Here is a 24,738-nt window from a genome sequence, read left to right on the forward strand (position 1 = left end):
TGCCCGGGCCGAGGTGGGGCCGGGCGGCGGAGAGCTCGGCGGCAGCGGCAGCAGGAGGATGGGGAAGGGGCGCGGCTGCCCAGGCCGAGGTGGGGCCGGGTGGCAAAGGGCCGCGGCGGCAGCGGCAGCAGGAGGACGGGGAAGGGCCGTGGCTGCCCGGGCCGAGGTGGGGCCGGGCAGCGGAGAGCTTATATCGGCGTATAACACGCACACATTTGCCCCCTATTTTCAGGGGGAAAAAGTGCGTGTTATACGCCAATAAATACGGTAACTTGCATAATTGCAAAATGGACATCTGTGTCCCTGAAGTTTGAGGTAATATTTTACTTCTGCTAATAATTTGCTTTAAACTTTGACTATTTTATTGAAACATTCAGTTATATGAACAAATGCATTCTCAGGAATAATTCCTTTGCTTTTTGCAAATACTGTGATCTGTTCATAATAATCATGGTTCAGCCTTTGTCTTCTAGTATGATGCTGATAGTCTGATCCTTTTTTAAATTTCTGAGGGCCGCTCTGTCCTTGTCTTCTTCTGTTCTGTAGAATGATGATTTATCTGATGTTTTCTTGGACCTTTGTGGGAAGTCCAGTACCGTATTTTCCAGCGTATAAGACGACTGGGCGTATAAGACGACCCCCAACTTTTCCAGTTAAAATATAGAGTTTGAGCGAGAGGGGGGGGGAGAGAAAACTTGATGAGTAATATGCCAAACCACATGTGTAAAGGAATAAAATAGAATACCCGTATTTTCCGGCGTATAAGACGACTGGGCATATAAGACGACCCCTGACTTTTGAGAAGATTTTCAGGGTTTAGAAAGTCGTCTTATACGCCGGAAAATACGGTACTTTTAAATGCTCCTTCTAAGCCTGCAAAAGATTCAAGGTGATTGGCATCATCTGAAATGAATGGTTGTAAGTTGAGAACACCTGTATGTATTTCTAGTCTTGTTCTCCAATAAGTATTTTTATTTGAAAGAAAGTATCTCCAAAGTTTTTACACTAGTTTCCAAAAAGCATATTTGGTTTTTGAATTTGGCAGTGTTAGCCAGTTTTGCAGCAGATGCAGCTTAATGATGATATACAATATACAGTTGTGTTGTTCCTTCTTTCTCTGTACGACCTGAAACTAAATTATTTCAGAGAAGCTACTGTATGTTTCCTCCTCGTCTCTCATTCCTCCCTCTCTCTCCCTCTCTCTCTCTCCCTCTCTCTCTCTCTCTCTCTCTCTCTCTCTCTCTCTCTCTCTCTGTGTGTGTGTGTGTGTAAATGTGTAAATGTGTATGTATTTAAAACAGGATCAGATTCTTGTTCATTCTTGTGAATAATATACTATACAGTTAGTTAACTGTCTTAAGTGAGTTTGTGAATCATGGCAAATGCCTTTTAATATCATGTGAGGAGGATTTATGGCCTTGAGTCAGAAAGCTGACCTAGTTTCCTATCTTGAAAATAAATGTTCAGTACATGCCACCAGCCCTTTTTCCTCAGTTGCTTGACCATATCCAATTACTTTGACAGATGTACTTCTTTCATCCTAATCATTTGACACAATTAATAAACACAAACTAGGATGCTGTTATAACCAGAGGACAGATCTGTGGTATTATTCTGCAGCAGCCAACAAAACCCCATTTTATTCTTCATTGAAAATCTAATAAATAATGAGTGTTCTAGTATCATTTACAAGAACCATAGAAATAATTGAGAATTATATCTCATTTCATAAAGATAAAAGAGTTCCTCTCCCAGTAACAATAGCTGTGAAATTCATCTCACTCTTGTTATACATTACACAATCTCTGCTATAAATATTTTTATAATTGAGAAAATTAACTGAAATTTTTGCTAAAAAGCAATATTATGTCACTGATTTTTATCAGAAATTATTTAGTTTAAACAGTTTAACTTTTTAAATAAAGGATAATAAAAAACTGTTAAGCCACCATTAACGGAAGAAAAATCCCAACTCATGTTCACATAGTACTCAAGTTTCTTCATTTTTATATTTTTATATTTCGTTGATATTCTCTATTTTTGTATTTCAGTAACATTTTCAGGAATTTAAGAAGCCAATTTTTGAGTTCAGAATGTAATGCATTATAAACATTCCTAGAAACAGATGGTGGTGTATTAGATTAGATGAAATCAATTTGTTTAAACTTAGATCTGCTATATCGGTAGCTAACACAAAACCATGTGTGCATTTAATTTAATTTAATTTAATTTAATTTTACAAAGGAAAGTCTAAGGAAGCAGGAATTATCCTTCTCCTCAGCTAATTCTCTAAGGAAGTGATATAAAACTTCCACTTGGTGGAGAGTTTGAGTGGTCTTTCTCTGACATATCTAGAACAGGGCTTTTCAACCTTTTCACAGATTGTACCACTTTTAGGGTATGGCAATATTCGAATGCCCCCAGTCACCTAGCAAGATATCAAAACTTGATGACTGGGGAAAAAAGGAAAAAAGTGATAAAGTACAGGTAGTCCTCAACTTACAACAGTTTGCTTAACAACTTTTCAAAGTTACAATGGCATTGAAAAAAGTGACTTATGACCATTTTTCACACTTATGACTGTTGCAGCATCAACAGGATCATGTGATTTACATTCGGATGTTTGACAACTGATTCATACTTATGACGTTCACAGTGTCTCAGGATCATGTGATCCCCTTCTGCAATCTTTTGACAAGCGAAGTCAATGGCCAGGCGCAATGTTGCTCAGGTTATGGGGTGCCTGTGGGGGGTGCAGGTGGGGCTGTGGGGGGATCCGGAGGTCGCTGGTGGAGGGGGGTGGGACTGGGGTAGGCACCAGAGCATGGTCCACCGGAGGAGCCTCGCTGTCCCTCTTGGGCCGCACGAGGGACTCCCGGACAGTGGCGGCTGCCCAGAGCCCTGGGAAGCAGAGGGTAAGCACCCAGCCCTCAAACTCCCAGGGCACCAGGACCCTGCAGCCCAACCAGTCCAGCCCCACTTCCCTGAGGGGGCACCCAGCTGTGCTTACCTCCTCCTCCAGGCGGCTGTGCTGATGTGCCCGTTTTCCTTGGCCAGGTTGCAAGAGTATATTTTCACCATCTGTTTTGTTAAAGTTTCATCTAAAGTTTAAATAGTAATTATTGAGTTTTTGTGATACATCGTTTCACTTGAATCATATTCACAGAGCCTTTGGGTTTGTATGCATCTGTGACGATGTGCTCTGTGTTGATCTACGTTGTTCTGTGAGGCAGGACTGATACTCATGTAGCAGAGAAGGAATAATAATGTCATCCTCCTTCGGTGGTAGAATTAATTGTGATTTTAGCATTGGTTTTCCTGACAGTTTCACTGAAAATCACATTATAGCATTGCTGTTAGAAGGGCAACTTATATCCGGGTGATGTTTGATTTGTTTGTTTGTATCCCACCTTTATTATTTTGTAAATAGCTCAAGGCAGCGAACATTATCCAACACACTGTCTTCCTGTTTTCCTCAAAACAATTACCACCCTGGGAGATGGGTTGGGCTGAGAGAGAGTGAAAACCCAAGGTCACCCAGCTGGCTTTCATGGCTAAGGTGGGACTAGACCTTGTGGTCTTGCATTTTCTAGCTTGGTGCCTTAACCACTAGACCAGGGGTAGGCAACCTTGGCTCTTTTATGACTCGTGGACTTCAACTCCCAGAATTCCTGAGCCAGCTGTGCTGGCTCAGGAATTCTGGGAGTTGAAGTCCACGAGTCATAAAAGAGCCAAGGTTGCCTACCCCTGCACTAGACCAAGCTCTCTTTGTGATAAATCCTTGGACACTGCAAATTGAAAGAAGACATTGGCAGATTTGCAGATTGGTTTTGCGAGAAAACAACCATGCTCAGAGACCATCAAGGAGACTTTGCTCTCTATACTGCAGAAAGTAACAATATTATTTGTTTCTAATTTCTATTTGATCTATTCTGCAATATTGGTAGGAACATAAATACAACTATGAATATCTTCTTCATCACCTTTACTATTCTAGTGTTTTCCTGCAGGTGCAGAATCTGCTTTTCGAGTCAACTAATGCTGCTTTGCATGATCAAACAAAGCAAATATTATCAATATGCATGTATTTATATTCCTTTCTTTCATTTCTTCACTGCAGTTATTCCTGACTCCCTACGAGTAACTTCAGAAACCCAGACTCTAAAGAAAGTACAACATGATTCTCTGGAGCTAAAGTGTGAGATTACCAAGAATACTGAACAGCACAGCCACATTTCCATTGCCTGGTATCGTCAGAAAGCAGATGAGCCTCTTGTGGAAGTTATTTCTCTCAGTAAAGATTTTGTACTGCGTGCGGGAAGTGAATACATCCAGCGCCATGCAAGTGGAGATGTCCGTCTTGATAAAGTAGGCGAGACTGAATCTAAGCTTACTATCTACAATCTTCAGTCCTCTGATGAAGGCGAGTTTTATTGTGAGGCAGCCGAATGGATTCAGGATCCTGATGGCACTTGGTACGCTGTGACACGCAAGCAGTCGGAGAGCACTATGGTCTATGTGGAAGGAACAGGTTAGTGTGCCAAAAAAAATTCATTTTTGGGATCAGGGGATTTAGGTTAGACCAGTGATGGTGAACCTTTTAGAGATCGAGTGCCCAAAAACTGGCCCCGCCCCTGTTCCACCCCCCGCCCCGCCTCCGCTCTTCCCCCCATCCCCCATCCCGCCTGCCCACAGGACCACTCACAGCCTCCAGGGCCCGCCACAGTTCGCCCAGGCAGCCCAGCACCGCTATGGGTGGCCACACCCTCTGCCCTCGCCCTGCAGCATCAACTGCATGATGGGGTGTGAGGGCAGAGTCTTGTCTATGCTGCCTGGCTGCCATGTCCTTGGCTGTGCTGCTCCATGTGGGCCACGCTCGAGGGCGACTCTCCTTCAGGGGGGCTGCTGGAGAGGAGGGGGTCACGGGGGGAGGCAAGGCTGGGGCAATGGCACGTGTGCCCACAGAGAGGGCTTCGAGTGCCACCTCTGGCACCCGTGCCATAGGTTCACCACCACTGGGTTAGACAGTGTAATTTTATTAGGAGGAGCTTCACAGACTTTGCATCCTTCGTTAATGTTGACCACTATATTACTACCAAAAGGTTTTCAGGACTATTACGTAAAGTAGTGGTTGGAAGCGTAGAACCTATACTATATGGTACCATATACTGTATACTTCCATTTCTACAATATTACTGTACCACCATCTGGTCAGAAACCCCTTAGAAATTTCTGTGACCATTACTGTTGGGAATGAAGGTGTACTTTTACATTTTGATACCCCAAAAATCCTCTTCAGCTGAAGGTGTCCTAGCACTAAATGATAAGCAGGAATACTGTAAGAGAACTTTTGTTTGACTGAAAAGAAAATGTAGTTCTTTAGAGAAAGTTTTATAGAAAATGATTTGGCAATGCAAGTGTATAAACCTTACTAGTATGAATATGTTCTTGCATATATAGAATATTTTATATCAAAGATAGAATAATTTTTTATTTATTGTAAAATTGGAGTGCAACTTGATTCTTCAAATGTTTTTGATTATAACTTCCATAATTTCTTGCAAATGATCATACTGGTTGGAGTGATGGCTTAGTCCCATACTGGGTTCATTTTACTTAGCACAATTCGAGCCAGTAATCATTCTGAGAGAGGAATTTGAGGTTCAACACTTATTTCTGTGCAGAAATAATGCTTGGGATCCAAGTCCAAATCAAGCAAGTCTGATACTTAACAAGCTGTTTTTATACTATTAAGCCATATTAGTATATCATAATTTCCTGACATTTTTTCATTTGGTCTTGATTTATTGAAGACATGCACAATTTAGGCTAGCAACCCATAATAAACACTTACTTAGTTAAAGTCTCCACTTCTGGGTATGTTTTTTTAACATGCCAATGATGAATTTTTTACCTCTGCACCTTTACCTGAGCATTCTTGACCGTAGCTTAAGCTAAATGCCACTTTACCTTTCCTTGTTCCAATAATGGGCTCACTTGCAAAAATTTTCAGCAATTACAAAGCCACAGTGGTCAGCTACACTAACACTTCCTTTAACTGGACCATTTGATCAGCCTCTTTGACTTCCTCTGGTAAGTGTCAGAGTAGGTGTTAGCTACCTGCTGACTTAATATAACAATGCCAAATCAAGTAAAAGCATAGAGAGACTGTTTAAGATGGACTAGCTCTGGTTGATGCTAATTCATGACACTTGCAAAAGCCCATTAATAGTTTGCTAGCAGGTTTATAGCGTAGGACCTCAGGAGCTAATTACTATTGGAATCCAAAACATCTGATAAGCCTCAGGTTGCCTCATTGTGTTACAAAATATATTGCCTTGCTTTAGGATATTTAAATTTCTGTACAACACAGTTTATGAAAACCTACAAAATGGGGAGTATTCTTTATTGTACATTGTACATGCACCTTTTTTCTTTTCTTTGCAGTTAGCATTTCTATATTCTATATACAGTTTCTATATATTAAAGGGGTTCATAGTTTTTTTATGATTGTTTTTCATATAAATGAAAATACCTTAATATTCATATAAAATGTTCATTTACTCTTTTCAGTGCCTTTATTAAGCTATGTTTTACCCTGTGTTGTTGTTGTCCTATGTTGTGGTTCTTTTTAAATGGTGATGTCCTGTTTTTGGCTCATCAGTCAGTAGTTTTGGTAGGAATTGCTTATTTAGAATAAATCACAGCAGTTGTTTCTAGTCTTTTGATGTATTCAGTACATAAATTAATACAAACTGTTTACTTATGTAACAAGCCAAAATTTTGAAGTAGAGAACATTGCTAATAAAAACTCTTTTAAGAGAGCATGTTCCCTGAAAATAAGACTTACCCTGAAAATAAGACCTGGCTTGATTTTTGGGGTGGGCCTAATATAAGTCCGACCCCAAAAGTAAGCCCTAGCTGTGTGGTTGCCCGGCGGATGGGGGGTAGGCGTGGACAATTTGACATCTCTCGTGTGAGAAGTGAGGGAGCCGGGGGAGGCTGGAGGAGGAGGGACAGGAACTACGGCGTTTTGCATGGTACAAATGAGGTAGAAGATACTGTTACCGCACCAAAGCCATTTAGTCAATCTGTTAGCATGTAAGTAGCTAGCAGGTATGGATTCAGCTTTTACACTCTCCCTTGACTAGAAAGGGTATAATTCAGGGATTGCTCCCCTTTTTTTTTTTAGCACAGCCCAAGCTCCCCGTGCTTCTTTCCAATTCTGCCTCAAAACCTCAGCAATTCAGTTCTCTCCCGGCCTTCCCAGCATGCAAACCTAACCCCACCCCCTTCCTTCCATTACTACCTCCTCATTTACCTATTTCCACCTTTCTAGTCAAGGGACAGTGTAAAAGCTGAAACCACATTCACTGCTCATCTCGGACTAAATGGCTTTGGTGTGGTAACAGTATCTTCTACCTCATTTGTACCATGCAAAACTCTGTAGTTCCTATGCTCAGTCCCGCCTTCCAATCTGGTCCTCCAGCGGGCCTGCTGCCTGCCACCCCACCCACAATGGCCCTGCCCCCTCCTTTTGCCTTTGCCTGGAAAGTAAGACACCCCCAAAAATAAGCCCTAATGGGTCTTTTGGATCAAAAATAAATATAAGACCTTGGGTTATTTTGGGGGAAACACAGGTATTATACAATTCAATTCTTGAATTGATACAATATAAATTGGTATAGTCCTTCAATCTGTTAGCATGTAAGTAGCTAGCAGATTATTATTTTGCAAAAAATTAGTATCTAATTGTACCACATATATATTGTGCTTTTCTATGGATAATAAAGATGAAAGAGAAAACAAAAACATAGCTTTTGGAAATGAAGTTAAAATCCAGGAAGAGGCAGAATTGTTAATACGTATAGTATGTTTAAAACCATCCTCAAATAATAATTTCTTAATATTATTAATCTAAGTTTGTTAGCTCTTTCATATTTGTATAGGCTGTGATACAGTTTCATTGGTTTGTATGTGTGTTATGTGTATGTATTGTTTGTTCTATTTCTTCTAGATATGGATATCAACGTTCGACTAGAAACAGAGAAGCGGACATACATAGTGGGGGAACCTGTGGAATTCAGATGCATTTTGGAAGTACAAAATGTTGCAAAGAGGTATTTCTCCATCTCTTGGGCCTTCAATAGTTCTCTCATTGCTACTTTTGCTGCTAATGCTGTGCCAGTTCTTAACAATGAATTTGCCCAGAGAGAAGCCTTGGGACAACTGAAAGTGGCCAAAGAGAGTGACAGCATTTATATCCTAAAAATCTACCGACTCCGATTGGAAGACAGCGGCAAATATAACTGTCGAGTGACAGAGCGATTGAAGACGACAACTGGTGAATTTATTGATGGAGAAAGCAAACGGCCAAAGAACACACCTATTACAGTGCTGCCCCTTAGTAAGCAGAAATCCTCTTTGCTCCTATTGATTGTGTGGGTTCTGGGACCTGAGTAGGTTTATGATGATTAGGACACAAGCAGCTAATGGGCTGATTCTTAGCTTATGTTGAGTGAAGTCTGCAGAGGAACCTAGATTCATTTTAACTGAGAAAATATATATGCCACTTCGCCTACAAAGCTCCAAGCATTTTATAGCAAATAAATTCATAAATCAAGTAGACATCGCTTAGCAACCACTCATTCAGCAACCATTCAAAGTTACCCATGGCTGTGAATGAGAAGATGTATGGATAGTTTTTAAAATTGTAGCCATTACAGTAGCCCTACAGTCGTGTAATCACAATTTGGATACTTAGCACCTGGTGTAAAATTATAACAGTCACAGCATCCTGTGGTTACAAGATTGCCATTTGTGACTTTCACTGCCAACAAGCAAAGTTAATGAGGAAATTGGCGAGAATTAGCAAGGCATAGTCAGGTGACATGACATTCAATGTCCATTCATGAGTAACAAAATTGAAAGGAACCTTGGAGGTCTTCTAGTCCAACCTCTTACTCAAGCAGGAAAGCTTATAACATTTCATACAAATAGTTGTCCAATCCCTTCTTAAAAATCTCCAGTGTTGGAGCACCCACAACATTTGGAGGCAAGTTGTTCCACTGATTCATTGTTATCCTTAGTTCTAGGTTGCTTTGCTCTTTGATTGGCTTCCATCCGTTGCTTCTTATCCTGCCTTCGGTGCTTTGGAGAATAAGTTGAACCCCTCTTCTTTGTGCTATCATGTCACCCCAAGTCCTTTTCAACCCTATGACCTTTAAGCTAGACATACCCAATTTCTGCAACCATTCTTCATATGCTTTAGCCTCCTGTCCCCTAATCATCTTTCTTGCTGTTTTCTGCATTCTTTCTAGACTCATAACATCTGTTTTATATTGTGACAACCAAAACTGGATGCAATATTCCAAGTATGGTCTTACCAAGGCATTATAAAGTGGTACTAACACTTCACATGATCTTGATTCCATCCCTCTGTTAATGCAGCCTAGTACTGTGTTGATTTTTTTGGCAGCTGCAGCACACTGCTGGCTCATATTTAAATGAATGTCCACCAGGACTCCAAGATCCCTCTTGCAGGGATCACTTAACAACCACAATTGGAATTGTCACAACTGCTGTCATAGGTCAGTGCAGTCACATTTTGTTTTTGCTTTATAATCCCTTTGTTAGCAATGGAGTTGCTGGTCCTAATAATGGCTGTTAACTGAGGATTACCTGTGTAATAGTGCTTTGTACCATCAAATTATAAATTTATTTGCAGAGTAATCCATGCTTCAGAAAAATATTTCAGACTGTAGCATATCCATACAAAGAGTATTTTTGCTTCTGCATTCTATATTGTTTTTGAAAGAGTAGAAGACTTATGCTACCCTTCCAAGCAAACTTTTTGGAAGCAAATCAGAATTATCTCAAGACTTGTATAATGAGGGGAAAGAACCATCTGAACTTGTATAAGTTCCTGAATGCATCTGTTGATCCCTGTCTTAGGGTATGTTGGACTTGATGAGCTTTTGGTGTGATATAGTAAGGTTATTGTATTCTTAAGGATATTAGGTTGGCACTGATTAATTATTGAATTCCATCTTCCGTTCCTTTCACATGTCTCCAGAACTTAATTTTTGAAATATGTATAGAAGAAAGATCCTCTTTGGAACCTTGACTTAGAATTCTTTTGTCCCTACGTCACAAGCATCATATTTTTGTTTAGATCCAAAGCAGACTCTCCCTCTCCCTTTTTCTGATGCTTTGGCTTCTTTTCCTGATTATAACAAGGAAATTAGTAAATAAATCTAAGTTTGATCTTTTCAGAATTTGAAGGCATAATGTGTACTTTTCTGAAAACTTTACTTTCAAAAAAACTAGTTTCAAGTAAATGCTGTGTTCCACATATTTTAAATTTACTTGGACCCATCTTATCCTACTAAAGTGCTTTGAAGATGAAACATTTATATCAGTAATGTATTTCTTTAGTTAACAATGGTATTTGTAAGTTGGTCATACACAGACTCTGTCTGTCTGTCTGTCTGTCTATCTATCTATCTATCTATCTATCTATCTTAAGCAATATAGTATCGGCTTTAAATAGATTTAGTACTTAGTATCAATATATTCATAGATTACTGTAAATAATGCTTACAATTATTACTGTAATCTGAATCTGGATGTTATATGAATGGAAATTATATCTGATAACTTATACAGGACAGACATGATTTTAGAACAATTTTAGAAAATGGTTTGTTTTTTAATTGAAGAAATACCACAGAAGCAGTAGACACTAATTTCTATTCTATCCTGTTCTTTCTGTATTATGCCTCTTAAAAGAGAATAGATGTACACAACAGTGAAAAACAATAACCAGCTTTTATTATTTTGTTGTATTACATATCCTTCCTTAAAACAGTTGATAAAAATGTCTCTCATTGGTAAACAGAACTGAACACTTCCCTTAGCTTCATTCTTCTTTTCACTTACTCCCCTTTAGCTCACTTTTGAGGTCTATGTTTGCAGTGGAAATAATAGGATTCCTGCAGGGCAAATAAATCTGGAGTTTGAAAACTGAAGAAATATCTTTTCTATTGTAACTTGAACATTTTAAAACCCAGTGAAATGTGGAAAAGCAGGAGTTGTGCTGACTGGTTTAAACAAGTTTGTGCATTTGCCATTCTTAACTCTCAGGTAGTAAGGATGTTCATAAGATGGATTCTTCTTACCTTAAGTAGTTGAAAAGGGAAACAGGAGATGCAGGACAGATATTATACAATTATTTTACTTAATAATAAGAATAAAATAAATCCCTCTACTGGGGGATAATACAAGGATACGCAGTTTAAAATTCAAAAGCTGTTTCCAGCATGAAAGTGATTTTTTTTCAATTAGCTCAATTTTGAAATAATTTTCCAAATATATCCTCTTATTGTTGGGTCACATGTTATATTTCTGTATGAAGAAATATGCATGTATGGGTTATCCCACATAGTCCTGATTGTAATCACATATGTTCTCCTTTACTGCAGAAACCAATATTTCAATAGAAGTATCCAACAATGCCACAAACGTTCTAGAAGGGGAGAGTCTGAGATTTGGTTGCACTGTTCGCACTGGGTTTAGACCCCAAAACCGATTATCTGTCACTTGGCAACTTGTGGATAAGCAGAACCGTCGCAGTGACATTATACAACTTGACCGGGATGGAACCCTTCGTCCTGGTCCCTCTTATGTCGAGCGCAGTAGCTATGGGGGGATCCAAATGGAGCAGATACGGCCTGGATCCTTCACGCTTGAGATCTTTAACAGCATCAAGGCAGATGAGGGCCATTATGAGTGTCGTATTACAGAATGGACACGTAGGCTGGATGGGGAGTGGCAGATGATTGGAGAGCGACATAATGGCTCAGCAGTAGCTATCACTGCACTAGGTAAGTATAACAGTGCCACCAGTTATTACATAACAGTCATCAGCTTAAGTCAGATGTATCTAATCAACATTCCCCCAAAACTTTGTGTGCGGCCTTGGAGTTGTTACAAATAAGCTGTTACCTTGTGACTTCCAGTGTTTTAAAAGGGAAATTTAAAAGGGAAATTGATTGCATATATGAAAACTAATATTAACTATATAATAATTGCTTTGACTTAATATCAGTTCAGTGAAATCAAATTTAGTTTTCATTCTGGCACTTCCTACTTTTGTGGATTGTAGAGTAAAGAAAGTAAGAAACATGACTTTGGTAGAGATATCGAAGTTGGTGCCAATCAAAAAGGAATAAAGCATATTTTAAATCTGCAACAGTCAAATAAGATTTGGAAGTAGCTTAGCAGACACTTCCCTAATTTACTGAACTGTTAGTAGGCAGAGGAAATACAACATAATTGGACTTGCAAGATTCTGTTATTGTAGCAAGTCTCAATACAAGCAGTTTTAGCTTTCCTGTGGAATTGACTTCTTGGATCTGGTCTACCTAGAATGGCTAAGAACCTCCAGGTCCAGGCATGCCTCTTAACGATCAAGAATGGACTGAACAGATTATTCAGCTCTATTTTTTATCACTGCATTTAAATCCTCCCTTCCCTCTAAGGAGTTTAAGGCAACATATATAATGATCTTTCATTTTATTGTTAAAACAATAAATATTTGTCCCCAAATCATTTAGTAACTATATGGTTTTGTTTAGGACATACACAGGCAGTTAACATAAAACTCAGTGTTATCATTTTTGCATCATCTGTTTTACTCTTCTGGGGAAAATAACCCAGTAAACCTTCATTTTTTTATGCTCCAAACTATATATACATTACTCTTAAATGCTTAAAATAGTTTTTTCAGATAATAAGTTCTGAAGCAAAAAATGTTATAATAACGCATGGTTCTTTTAAGCACATATATCACAATTGCTTGCTAGTATACTTGGGGAAAGAGATGGAAGTTTGTCTTAAAAATAGATAATAGTCTATTTGTTCTGGTACTTTTTCAATGTTTAACCATCTTATTTTCTGTGGCAGATAGGGCCAAGTTTGTTGGTCATGAACTTTCTTAAGTCCTAGTAGAATTCTCCTTGCCATGTGTTGGTGATTAAGTATTTGTAGGAAAGTAATTATTTGAGTGATATAAATTATTTGAGTGATATTTTCTTGTAAAAATCTAAGTTAGATTTTTTTTTGTCTGAATATTCTTTGGGGATTTTACATTTCTAGATCATGCTTACTTGCAGGTGTGAAAGAGCAGAACTCCCAACCCATGTTTCTTTTATAATGGTAGGACAGATGATAGAGACAAGAGAGAATTAATAGGAGATACTGATGCAGAATCCTTGTTCCATAAGCTGGTTTTCCTTGACCTTAATCTCTAATGCTATACTTAACTTTTGATTCCTAGACAGGCATAGAAAAACTGAGAAGCTGGCTATCTGGCATTTGCACAACCTCACGGGATTGTAAGAGTTTTAAGTCACCTTCCCCTCTTTTTTTATCCTGTTTCCTTGTAAGTGCTTGTATTGTTTTGGAATGACTCCAGTCTTACTGTGTTATCCAAAATTAGTTCAGTTGTTCAAATATTTATAAATCTTCATGACTTGATGGGCAACAGAATTGTCCATCAGTAACCTTTTCTTTGACTTCAGGTAAGCTCATGACCATTTTTTCTGCCATCATTTTTATTATCATTAGTATCTAGCATCTCATTTCTACCAGTATTTTTTTCTATTGCCTTATATCTTTTTCAACCATTGGGGTCTTTTTCAAAGATTTGCTTCTGCATTCTATGGCCGAAAAACTTATGCTTATGCTTCATTATTGGTGCTTCTAGTCTGGTTTCTGCCTTTGCCTTATTTATTATTGAATGTTTTTTCTTGCTGTCCAATAATTACTGCCAGGCTATATTTCCAACAATTTTCTCCTGAACCAATTTAAAGGCAACAATTTTTCTTTATCCAGATTTTCTGATAGTCTGACTTTCACAACCATTTGTTATGTCTTGGAAGACTGTGACCTTAATATCGTGTAACTTGGTAGTGTTCTGTACAAATTTTGTTTTGTTTATATCTGTGTAACCTTTGTCTCAAAAAGCAAGTTTTATTTATTTTACTAATATAAAATCATGATTCTTATGCATTGTTGAGACAGGAAAAAAGCTGTTATTATTTCTACTATTACCTCGCTACTATGCATTGGGTTGGTTTTGTCTGTTTTTAATACTAAGTATCAGACCACATTTTTGCATCCTCATCTTCCATCTTCAGCAAAAGGTTACATAAGTTTCCTTCACATTCAGCTACCAAAATGGTATGCTCAACCTATCTGAGTTGGTTAAAATTTATTAATTTATTTTATCAATTCTAATTCCAAAAAGTTATCTCCAAATTAAGCATCATTCCAAAATATGAGCTTTCTCCTATGTATGGGGATTATCAAGTCTATACTATGTTATTTTATCAATAAATTACATATTTTACAGCTAGCAAGATTGACTAGCCATTGAGAATATATTACGTTACCCAGTGAGGAAAAAGTTAAGGCAGAGAATAAAAAAATAAATAATGTTAATCTTGTAAAGCTCAGAATCCAAGATGGCTGGAGAAGAGAAAGACAATACAACATAGCGTTAAGGAATTTCTAGTGAAGTGATGCTTTGATTCTTAGAGAGGCATAGGGAAATTATTTACATGCCACAGAGTTTTCCAGAAAAAATTAAATCCATAGCTGGGAGAGAAGCAAAAATTTAAGCTCATTTGGTATCTAGCTCTGCTTCTGCTGAGCATTCAAAGTTATAAGCACCAAAAAATTAAGTTTACAACTGTCAAGAGCCACCATTTTCAACCTTCACAACCAGCTTCCAACAAAGTCAATGGGGGAGCTGTTAGGAAATTGCAAGTTGTGGTCATGTGACATCATGCTTAATGACACATGGTAATTTGCTTAACTACTGCAATGGAACTGGCCTAAGTTTGGTGCAGTCACTTGATATTGTGCATAGCAACAAAGTTGCCACCCCCGTTTGTGGTTGGTAGGGGAGGACTATCTGTACTATTTACTTCCTAGTATAAAGCAAGCAAGCACAAAAAATGTAAAATCTGATATTTCAAAAAGTGTTTCAGTACAAAGTTAGTACAAACAGAGGGGTTGCCATTCTAAACTTTTTTTAAAATCAAGAGGTCTATTATAAGGTCGTAAAAAGGGAGTTTATTAGATAAGCAAAATTCATTCCTGCAATCTGTTGGGTAAGCATAATTCTTTCACTAAGACATTATAAAATTGATTCTTAGCTTCAGTTAAGGCACTAGTGTGTGAAGGGAGTCATGCCTTCTGTACTAAAAAAGTGCCTCTTGAATGTGAATTTCCAACAATTGCATCCAAAATCTATGTCCAGTATTATTTCTGATTGTCTTCTATGAACTCTAGTCAACATAGAAAGAGAAGGAAAATATTAGTTTTTCCTTCCTCATTTAATCTCTTTTTTGCCTCTAAATCTTTAAATACATTTCAAAAAGGCTTTAATGCTAAAATTTGACCTATTCATTTGTTAATTACATAGACTAGAACTCTGCTGTAATGATGCCCTCAAATTAGAATCCTTGAAACACTTGATTGATGTGCATGTACAAAAGTTCTTTTGCAGTTCTGGAGCAACAATATAAGAACAAGATAAGATAACCTTTATTATCATTTTTTTCTGTGAACACACTGGCATACATTAAAAAATGAAATTCTGATACCTGCTCTCAAAAGAATATATATATCTTCATACACATACTTTCATATACATTACACACACAGAGAGACATATATATATATATATACTGTATATACACACACACATACATACACACATATATACATACACACATACATATATATTAATCACAGACCTTTTAAAATACATAGTGGAAAAAAAGAATCTTGAAAGTTAACAAGATTGACACTATGTTATAAAGCTATTACAGAATCTAGTTGTTCTGCTTCGGATACTACAAAGCTTCTTCCCAGAAAGTAACAAAGAAAACCCGTCATGGAGAGGATGGGTAGTGTCCCAAACAATATTGCGGATCCTGGTCAAGCATCACTTATATGCTATGTCCTGGATAAAAGGAAGTGAATTCCCAATAATCTTTTTTGCCATCCTCACCACTCTCTGCACAGCTTTCCTGATCAAAACAGTAATACCTCCAAACCACACACTAATACAATACAACAGGAGGCTTTCAGTCATCCCTCTATAGAAAGTGGTAAGCATATGGGAAGGAAGATGTGCTCTTCTCATAGGATGCAGAAAATCCAGGCGCTGTTCTGTCTGCTTCACCAGTGCCTTACTGTTGAGCAACAACTGTGTCCACAGTTGAATTGTTAATACACAGAGGTATATGGCTGTGTCTGCCTTTTCTGAAATTGACAATGATTACTTTTGTTTTTCCTACATTTAAAACCAGGCTGTTTTTATTACACCACTTCATCAAGCCCTATATACTCAATATATATTCAGTATACTCAAGAGTTGTGTTAAAAGATTTTGTAGTATCTACAGCCATGAGTTGCATATTAGACAATATTGTAGATTTAAAAACAACAAATACCAACATCTGAGGTATGCTTTTTGGTGCAAGCAACACATCTAGAAGTACTGTACAGTTTTACAAGTAACAAAACTAAGTTTCATTTTTAATGTAAACTTCAGTGTACTTGGAAACAAAATATGTTGTGCTTCATTACAGATCATTTGAAATACTACCAGCCCAGTTTTTCTCCTTAAATTTCAGGAATGAGATTACTTTCTGTACTAGAAATCAACTTTTCCTATTGGAGTTTTTAAATGTTAACTGTAACTAATACGTTACAGCAATTTTCTGTGAATTATAGTTAGACAATTGGTTGTCTCTTAACATGTATAGATTAAATCAACTTCGTTAATGTTTTAAATGGTGTTTTTTATTGTATTTTTTGGCAGATGCTGGTTTTGCAGTTACAGCCATCTCCCGCACACCTGGAGTGACCTATAATGAATCATTTGACTTACAATGCATTATCAAGCCACACTATCCTTCCTGGGTGCCAGTTTCGGTGACTTGGCGTTTTCAACCAGCTGGCAGCACCGAATTTCATGATTTGGTCACTTTTACTCGTGATGGAGGAGTTCAATGGGGCGATAGATATGTTGGATTCCGAACCCGAACAGCCATTGAAAAAGCAGAGTCCAGCAACAATGTACGCCTGAGCATCAGCAGGGCCAGTGACACAGAAGCAGGCAAATACCAGTGTGTGGCCGAGCTGTGGCGCAAGAACTACAATAGCAGCTGGACCCGATTGGCAGATAGAACTTCCAATCTGTTGGAGATCAGAGTCTTACGACCTAGTAAGTATGTTGGCAGTATTGGAAAGATTTAAGGATGAAAGCTTGCTATTCTAGAGCCTGAAATTACTCATCATTTTTAAGGTTTGTGTTTCTAAATGTTTTTTTCCTGTGGATCAATGGAAGGTGGCAATTTTTAAATTTCTTGGTACTGATTTAAATTTATGTGTTCTCAAGAGTGTATATACTTTCAGAGATCTAAGAGAAATCTGTTTCAAATTCCATGAAGTTACTATTAAAGAGAATTAGTCACTTTCTCCTTCATGAGGAAGTAGTAGGGTTCCAGAGCACGCCAGAATTAGCAGAGAAAATTCTATCTAAACTAAAGGTAAAGCATTCAAAAGAATTGAAGCTATGTTTTTAGTTCACAGCTGTTTGTCAACTTTTGCTGTAGTGTATATCTCAGACCAGGTTTGTTTTTTTTTGAAGAAAAACATCCCCTCAGTGTAAAGCTGAAGATAAATTATTGAGTACAGATGGTGTTGGCTTATATCCATTTGTTCAATGACTATTCAAAGTTAGTTCAAAGGCTGAAAAAAATAACTTATGACCTGTCCTCGAAGTTCTGATTGTTGCAAACGCCTGCAGTCACATGATTATAATCAGGTGTTCAGGTGGCTGTCTTGCATTTACAGCATTGCGCTGTGATCATGTGATTGATTGGTATTGGTGACCTTCCCTGCCAGCTTCCTAGAAGCAAACACAGTAGGGAAACTGGCAAATAAGGTTGCAAATCACCTTTGCTATCTTTTCTTCCATGAGGTCCGGGATCTTGTATTCGGTAGTATCTCTCCTGTCCACCCTCAGCCTCCAATGGCTCTCCCAGGCCTTCTCTAATCCACGCATGGCTTCTGCCAGCCCACCTGCACTCCATAGTGCCTGCTTGCACACACCCACTTGTTGCCTGAGACACCCGTCTCTTCCCATTTAATGACCTATGCAGCGTTGGATTATGACAGCAGTCAAGATTGCCAGGATTGCTGTCATTATGTACAATTGCACTTTATGTTCGCATTGTTTATCAGCAGCAATCTTGGTCCCAATTGCCATTGTTACCCAAAGACTACTTCTACATACGTATATACTTGCACTTGTGAATACATGTATTTCGTGCATCTTATTTTTGCAGCTAAGGGGTATTGCATAATGATTAAAAAATTATCTCCTTTAAAAAGTCTCAAAACTTCACAAAACATACTGAGACCATAGTCATAAAAAAGCATTGCTATATAGCTTCCTTATAGAACTTTATTTTAAAAAAGAAAATGCAAGATCACATTTGAATGGTCCCTATATAAACATATAAATCAGCAAAAAAAAATCCTTGCATGGGGAATACTTCAGACTGAAATTAGTGTTTGGAATTATAGAAGGTATCTGTATGTTTACAAAAATGTAAACAAGTAAAATTATAGGGCAAAATTGTTATTATATTCAACAAAGATGCACAAGTATGTCATTCAAAGATTTCTTCAAGCATAAAATGTTGGCTAAATTCCAACATCAATCAGTAATTCTATTTATCTAGCTCATTCCATCTAATTTAAATTGGATAATGTTTTAGTATATTATATCTGCTATAGTAATCTCATTTCTGGGTCTCACTGATATGTGTGTCTGGTACATATAATTTTTGTCATTTAGTTGCAAAAACAAATGCTTTACTTCAGTATTTCTTCAGTATGTAATCTCATGATGCTGTTACCTTCTATTTATACACCATTTTCAGTCTCCTTGGAGAATCTAAGAAGGGTTGGATGTTAAAATCACTGTATAATTTTGTAAATGGGGCTTGATGTTAACACTTCTAAAACAGCATAGGCATTTGTCTCTTTGCTTAGCACAGTTTTCATTGCTAGTTGTAGATGTAATTGGCAAGCAGTTCTTAAATTCAAAAAGGCAAGTTGCTGTATTTTGTACAGGGCTATAAATAATGTAGGGCAGAACTTATATCTAGTCAGTTTCAATCTCCAGAGTCCTGAGACAGGCTGAGTCCTGTTACATGCTATGATGACTGAGCTATGTTATAAAGGGTTGTGCTCAGTGGTGGGATTCAAATATGTGAACAACTGGTTCTCTGCTTGTATGCCGCTTCCCTGGACAACAAAAAATTAGCTACTGGTTCTGCCGAACTGGTGTGAACCGGCTGAATCCCACCACTGGTTATGCTAGTGAAAACAGAATCCCAAAGTCTACTGACTATAGATTGACATGACAGGCCTTTGAGGATAGTGAAAAAAGTAATGATAGTAATAGTGCAAATGCTGAAGAAAACCTTGCCAGAGCAAACAACTGTAAATAAATAGAGAGAAAATCCTTCTAGCACTAAAGAGGATACATAGTCAGTTAACAAAACATTTGCTGGAAAACCACTAAGCTCAGTAAAGCACCAAGGAGTCCAAAACAATATATGCTGAGTTGTAATTAACAAATATATATTTTAAGAGTGTTAAGACCAATAATTTATGTTCAGTGTTTCAACTAAATTCATAGTACTTTCTCATGAAAGCTCCCTCATGCCTACCAAGGTGCCTTTTTCAGCAATTCAAGTTACAGAAGATAAGAGGATTGGACTCAGTTCTTGCTATTGTTAAATAGATGGCAATCAGAATGTTTTGCTGATCTACCATATTAATAGATCCTGCTATAATGGGATATGAGGAATAGTCTCTACAGAATTGAAATCAGAAGGAAAACCGCCTTGTTGAATGTAATATTAGCAATGCAAAAGCTTTTGGCTAATGTTCTTCCCTCTTACCTCAGGTGTGGGCACAAACGCAAAATTGGAAGTATTTCCTACCATTTTTTTGTAGTGTCTAAATCCAGTGAAATGACTTCTTAACTATAATATAAGAAAACAAATTAAATATGGTGTAAAAACATGAGCAAACTTAATGTGATACTCCATAACCTTTTTTTTTCTGAATACAGAATACAAAATAACAAAATATAAAAGGGATCTTGGAGATTTTCTAATCCAACCTCTACTAACTATATTTTCTCTGTTCGATTAAAATGATAAACTACAGTTACACATAAGTGAAAGTTTTTGATCCCCTGAAAGTAATGCTGTACAGAAAAAATAATGTTAGTAACATTCAATAGCAATTCAACTTTGCATTTAAATGAGATCACCATTTCTCTCGATAAAGGGATCCAAAATGGCTGACATCATTTACTGAAAGCAAAGGAAATTAAATCTTCTTGCTTTCCTGGAAGCCAACTGTGTTAATAAAGTAGTCTAAGCTTCCCCAGCTTCATTCTTTTAAAAAAAAAGATTCTGAAGTTATTCAGATAGGATGATGAATTTGTAATAGAGGTCGTATTAAGACATGCAAAACGTTTTTGGAAGAAATTGTAGGATGGCACTTTCCATATTTATTAGTTCTGTTGATTACCTCACTCTCTTGAAATATATTTTGAGATCCATGACACAAGCTGAAGTAAATATGTCTGAGGGCCTCAAACAAAGACAGCAAACTTACTCCTGGTCCTACTGTCACATGACAGATGGCTGTATTGCAGACTACTGAGTAGAAATATTTATGTATGACCTCTAACAAAGAACTTCACTGACTGATTTCTGCATATATCAGATTGCTACAGGCTTGAGGTATATTAGTGCAGTTACGTTTTCAAACATGATCTGCATTAAGTGCTGAAAAAAGTATTACACTGGCAAATAAGAAATGTTTCCGTTTTGAACTTTTGTGGTCCTTGTTTTTTTACTTGAATAATGAAGAGACAATGTTTGTTGATTTTGCTCCTGTAGATGTTTCTATCCTTTATAAGAAAATCTATAAGGCCCCTTCAGATTATGAGTAGAAACCCACAACATAGTTTGTGTAGTATAAAATATGTCTGCTAAATATTAATAATCTATTTGATCAAGAAATCTCTTCTGTCTTATACTTCTAAAATATCTGATACTTAAGCAATAGCTGAATTAACTAACTTTGAAAGAAGCACACTAGATTAAACTGCAATTGGTTTATAAATATAATGTGCTTTATTACTATTTGATTGATTTAAAGCAAAAGATAGAATACAGGTAGCAGAGAAACCTTGAGAAACCTGTTTCCAAAATCTCACACTGCTTGCTACATTTTCAGATCTGGCCCCACAAGTGGTTTACTTTAGTGCCTCCAAAAAGACTTCCCCCCCCCCCCCCCATGAGAACATTAATTAGGAGAAATAGTCTTGTGGCTTCCTTTCTAATTTACAGACAGCTATTTAAATTAAATCAGCTTTGGTGGAAATAAAGTAGTGTGCTCAGTGACCTAAAAATATAAATGCTGCCCATTATAATGAAGAGGAAAGGCCAGAGATGGCAATGTGTGCATCGGTAACACAATATAATAATCAGTTACTAGTTTCTCAGATCCCAAGCTAAACTAACATTAGTGAATTAAATGTAAGAATAAAATCTATTTCTAGATTTCTAATTTAGAAAACTAACTTTTAAGTATTCCATTAACTAATATTTTGATACATCTGAACAGAGAACTGTAACAGGATAAATAAAATACCTTCCATCATTCATTCCAGAATTAATAATGTTCCCACCCATTATTATAAGTTGACAAGTACCGGTATTTGATAAATATTTAAGTATTCCTAGAATTCATTGAACAGAAATGTCATGAAGCCCTTTTGCTTTCCAAATGTAAACATCCATATAGCTACACTAACTCATCCAATTGTAGTAGTTCCTGCTGGAAGACATGTAAGAGCTTTCCAGTTTTAGATACGTGGAGAAAAATGAGGTACTGTATCTATAAGGAAACCCAGACATAATTGAAAAACAGCCAAGAGCGGTACTTAATTAATCACTAAATTCAGTTTCTACATCAGGATGTGGATTATAGCTAATGGAAAGACTGCTCAATCTATAAAGGTGGCATTGAAAGCCATGGGCCAATGAACAGGCAAATTGATTGAAGCTGAAATAAAGAGCAAAACAGTTAGATGCTGTACATTAGATAAGATCAGCAGCTCTTTGGTGGTTTACCTAGAACTTTTGACTCAGAAGACAGTTTTATTTTCCCAGGTAGCTCAATTTTTGGAGTAATTAGTTTCTAATGCTTGTGGGTCAGACATTTATCTGTGTGGGAGTCATTGCCCTAATGTTCTTAAATCACAATCCAGTCAGGTTATAATACTCGTTGCTGCAAGTTAAAATGGTATAAATGTACTCAGTAGAACTAAAAAAATGTAAACCAAATGATCATTAAAAAATGATTAATTAGAATAGTCAGACTTGAAACAACTTCATATTTATTTATCAAACTTATTTGCTGCCCTTCTAGCAATTCAGGCAACTCTGAGCTGTTTACATCAGAATAAAACAATATATAATAATAGTTATAAATATAAAATGTTTTAAAATTGCAAAATTAAAACAAACTAAAAACAAAGGTTTGAAGGGGAGAGGTGAGGTACCTTCTCTGTTAGTCTGTTATATTTGTTCTTGAAGAAGGAAGAAGTAGGTCATCTACTTTATACAGAATAGATTTATTCTTCTGGATAATGAGCTACATCTAGAAAGATGTGTAAACCCTTCTGAGTATATCATTCTGTCTGCATTTGTAAAATATAGATTGCTCCTTTTCTCCAGGTCAGTTCATGCATACATAGCAAAATCCTCTCAGGAGAGTTTTTCTTGATTCTGCCAGTTCTGTGGGAAGCGTAACTCAAAAAGCAAATCTATTCTGGAATATTTTGAAACAAAATTGTAGAGTAAGTAAAACATTTTATTTTTGTGACAGGAAAATGTGAGATCAAGAATTTAAATCTTATTTTTTAACATCTCAATATAGATAAACTGGAATATTATAATTAAGGTTGAAAAGAAAATATGTTTTGGCAGAAAGAAAGAAAAACATGTATTATAATGTTTGACATTAAAAGTGTGCTGGTTAGGAAAAAAAAATATGTGTTTTTGTATGCAGATAATATTATGTTGTCTACATACCCAAATGATTTGCAGTGAACGTTATGTAGATTGCATGGTGCAACGAGGAGTGTCATAGACCAAAGTAATTGAATAATGTATGAAAACCAAAGTATTGGGAAGGAAAAGTAGTTGCAAATTAACAATATAAATGTATAAACTATAGCAAGGAAATTAATTTGTGTAAATTGATAAAATGTTTACTAATGAGGGGTGATGGTGACAAAAATTGAAACATGCAAATACTTATAAAAATGCTCAGTGATTTATTGTAAAGAAAAGAAAGTACGTTGAAAGACCCAAAAATGTTCATGTATTCAATCATTCTGTCACATAAAAGTGAGAATTGGGTATATCAGAAAAAAATATACAGTTGAGTGTAATAGGAATGGGTTCTTTAAGAAATGTTTGTAGTAAAACAAGAAAAGATAGGGTCAAGAATGAATGGATATTGAATGAATAAAAATAGAATAAAAAGTTCTGATTAAGTATGAAAAAACATGTTGAAATGATTTAGTTATGTAAAAATGAATGTGGATTAACTGCAAAACAAATATATGAGAAGTTGACAGAAAGGAAATCCGAAAAAGTTATGATTATGTGGAGCTGATGAGGGCCTGAAAATGAGATGAGACATTTAAACATAAGATTTATAAAGTAGGAAATAGAAATAGTGGATGGAAGTAAAAACAGTTTATAAGGAAAGAAATTTATAGAGACATAAAGATAAAGTGAATGGTACATTAATGTAATCTGCTTTTAGCTATGTTTGATTTTCATTTTCTTATCTCATGCTCCGATCCTCAGGGCTCTACTCGACTTCCAGGGACCTCAGATCCTCAGGCCTGGGACCATCGGCTGATGTTGTGCAATGCCAGGTCCGTGGTAAATAAGGCCCCCCTCATTCAAGAACTTATTCAAGAGGGGGGAGCGGACCTGGCAGGTATCACCGAGACCTGGTTGGGCATGGAAGGGGGAGTTCCCCTTGTTGATCTATGCCCACCGGGTTTCCAGGCATTCCATCAACCGAGGGCCCGGGGTAGGGGCGGGAGGGTAGCGGTCATTATAAGGGAGAGCCTGTGTCCAAGGGAGGCCACTGTGCCTCAGATAGACGGTGCAGAGTCCCTCCTTGTGAAGTGGGGGCAAGGGGTGCAAGTGGGCCTGTTGATAATATACCTGGCCCCCTGTTATGTGTCAACGGCCCTGCCTGAGCTGGCTGACGTGATAGCCGGGGTGGCGGTTGACACCCCCAGACTTATAGTCATGGGGGATCTCAACCTGCCATCGGTGGGCGAAACGTCAGCGGTGGCTCGGGAGTTCTTGGCCTCCATGACGACCATGGACTTGACCCAATTAGTTCATGCACCCACTCACACGGGAGGACATACACTGGATCTAATTTTTGTCTCTGGCCAGTGGCAGAATGATCTGGAAATGGGGGAGATAATTATAGAGCCCTTGTCATGGTCAGATCATGCACTCC

At 37.4% G+C, this 24,738-nt stretch overlaps 1 protein-coding gene across 1 annotated transcript in view; it reads left to right on the forward strand.

Moving 5' to 3' along the window:
* Positions 1 to 24,738, forward strand: part of IGSF3 (immunoglobulin superfamily member 3) — a gene marked incomplete at its 5' end in the record, with an annotated part of 77,170 nt that overhangs the window by 26,406 nt on the left and 26,026 nt on the right. The window contains 4 exons of the mRNA XM_015817718.1: positions 4,121 to 4,531; positions 8,018 to 8,407; positions 11,484 to 11,885; positions 16,901 to 17,305. Of these exons, the coding sequence (XP_015673204.1) occupies positions 4,121 to 4,531; positions 8,018 to 8,407; positions 11,484 to 11,885; positions 16,901 to 17,305 (1,608 nt within the window). The remainder of the gene's footprint in view (positions 1 to 4,120; positions 4,532 to 8,017; positions 8,408 to 11,483; positions 11,886 to 16,900; positions 17,306 to 24,738) is intronic.

The sequence above is a fragment of the Protobothrops mucrosquamatus genome, unplaced genomic scaffold, assembly GCF_001527695.2.
Source record: "Protobothrops mucrosquamatus isolate PMUCROS unplaced genomic scaffold, P.Mucros_1.0 scaffold624, whole genome shotgun sequence".
Lineage (NCBI taxonomy): Eukaryota > Metazoa > Chordata > Lepidosauria > Squamata > Viperidae > Protobothrops > Protobothrops mucrosquamatus.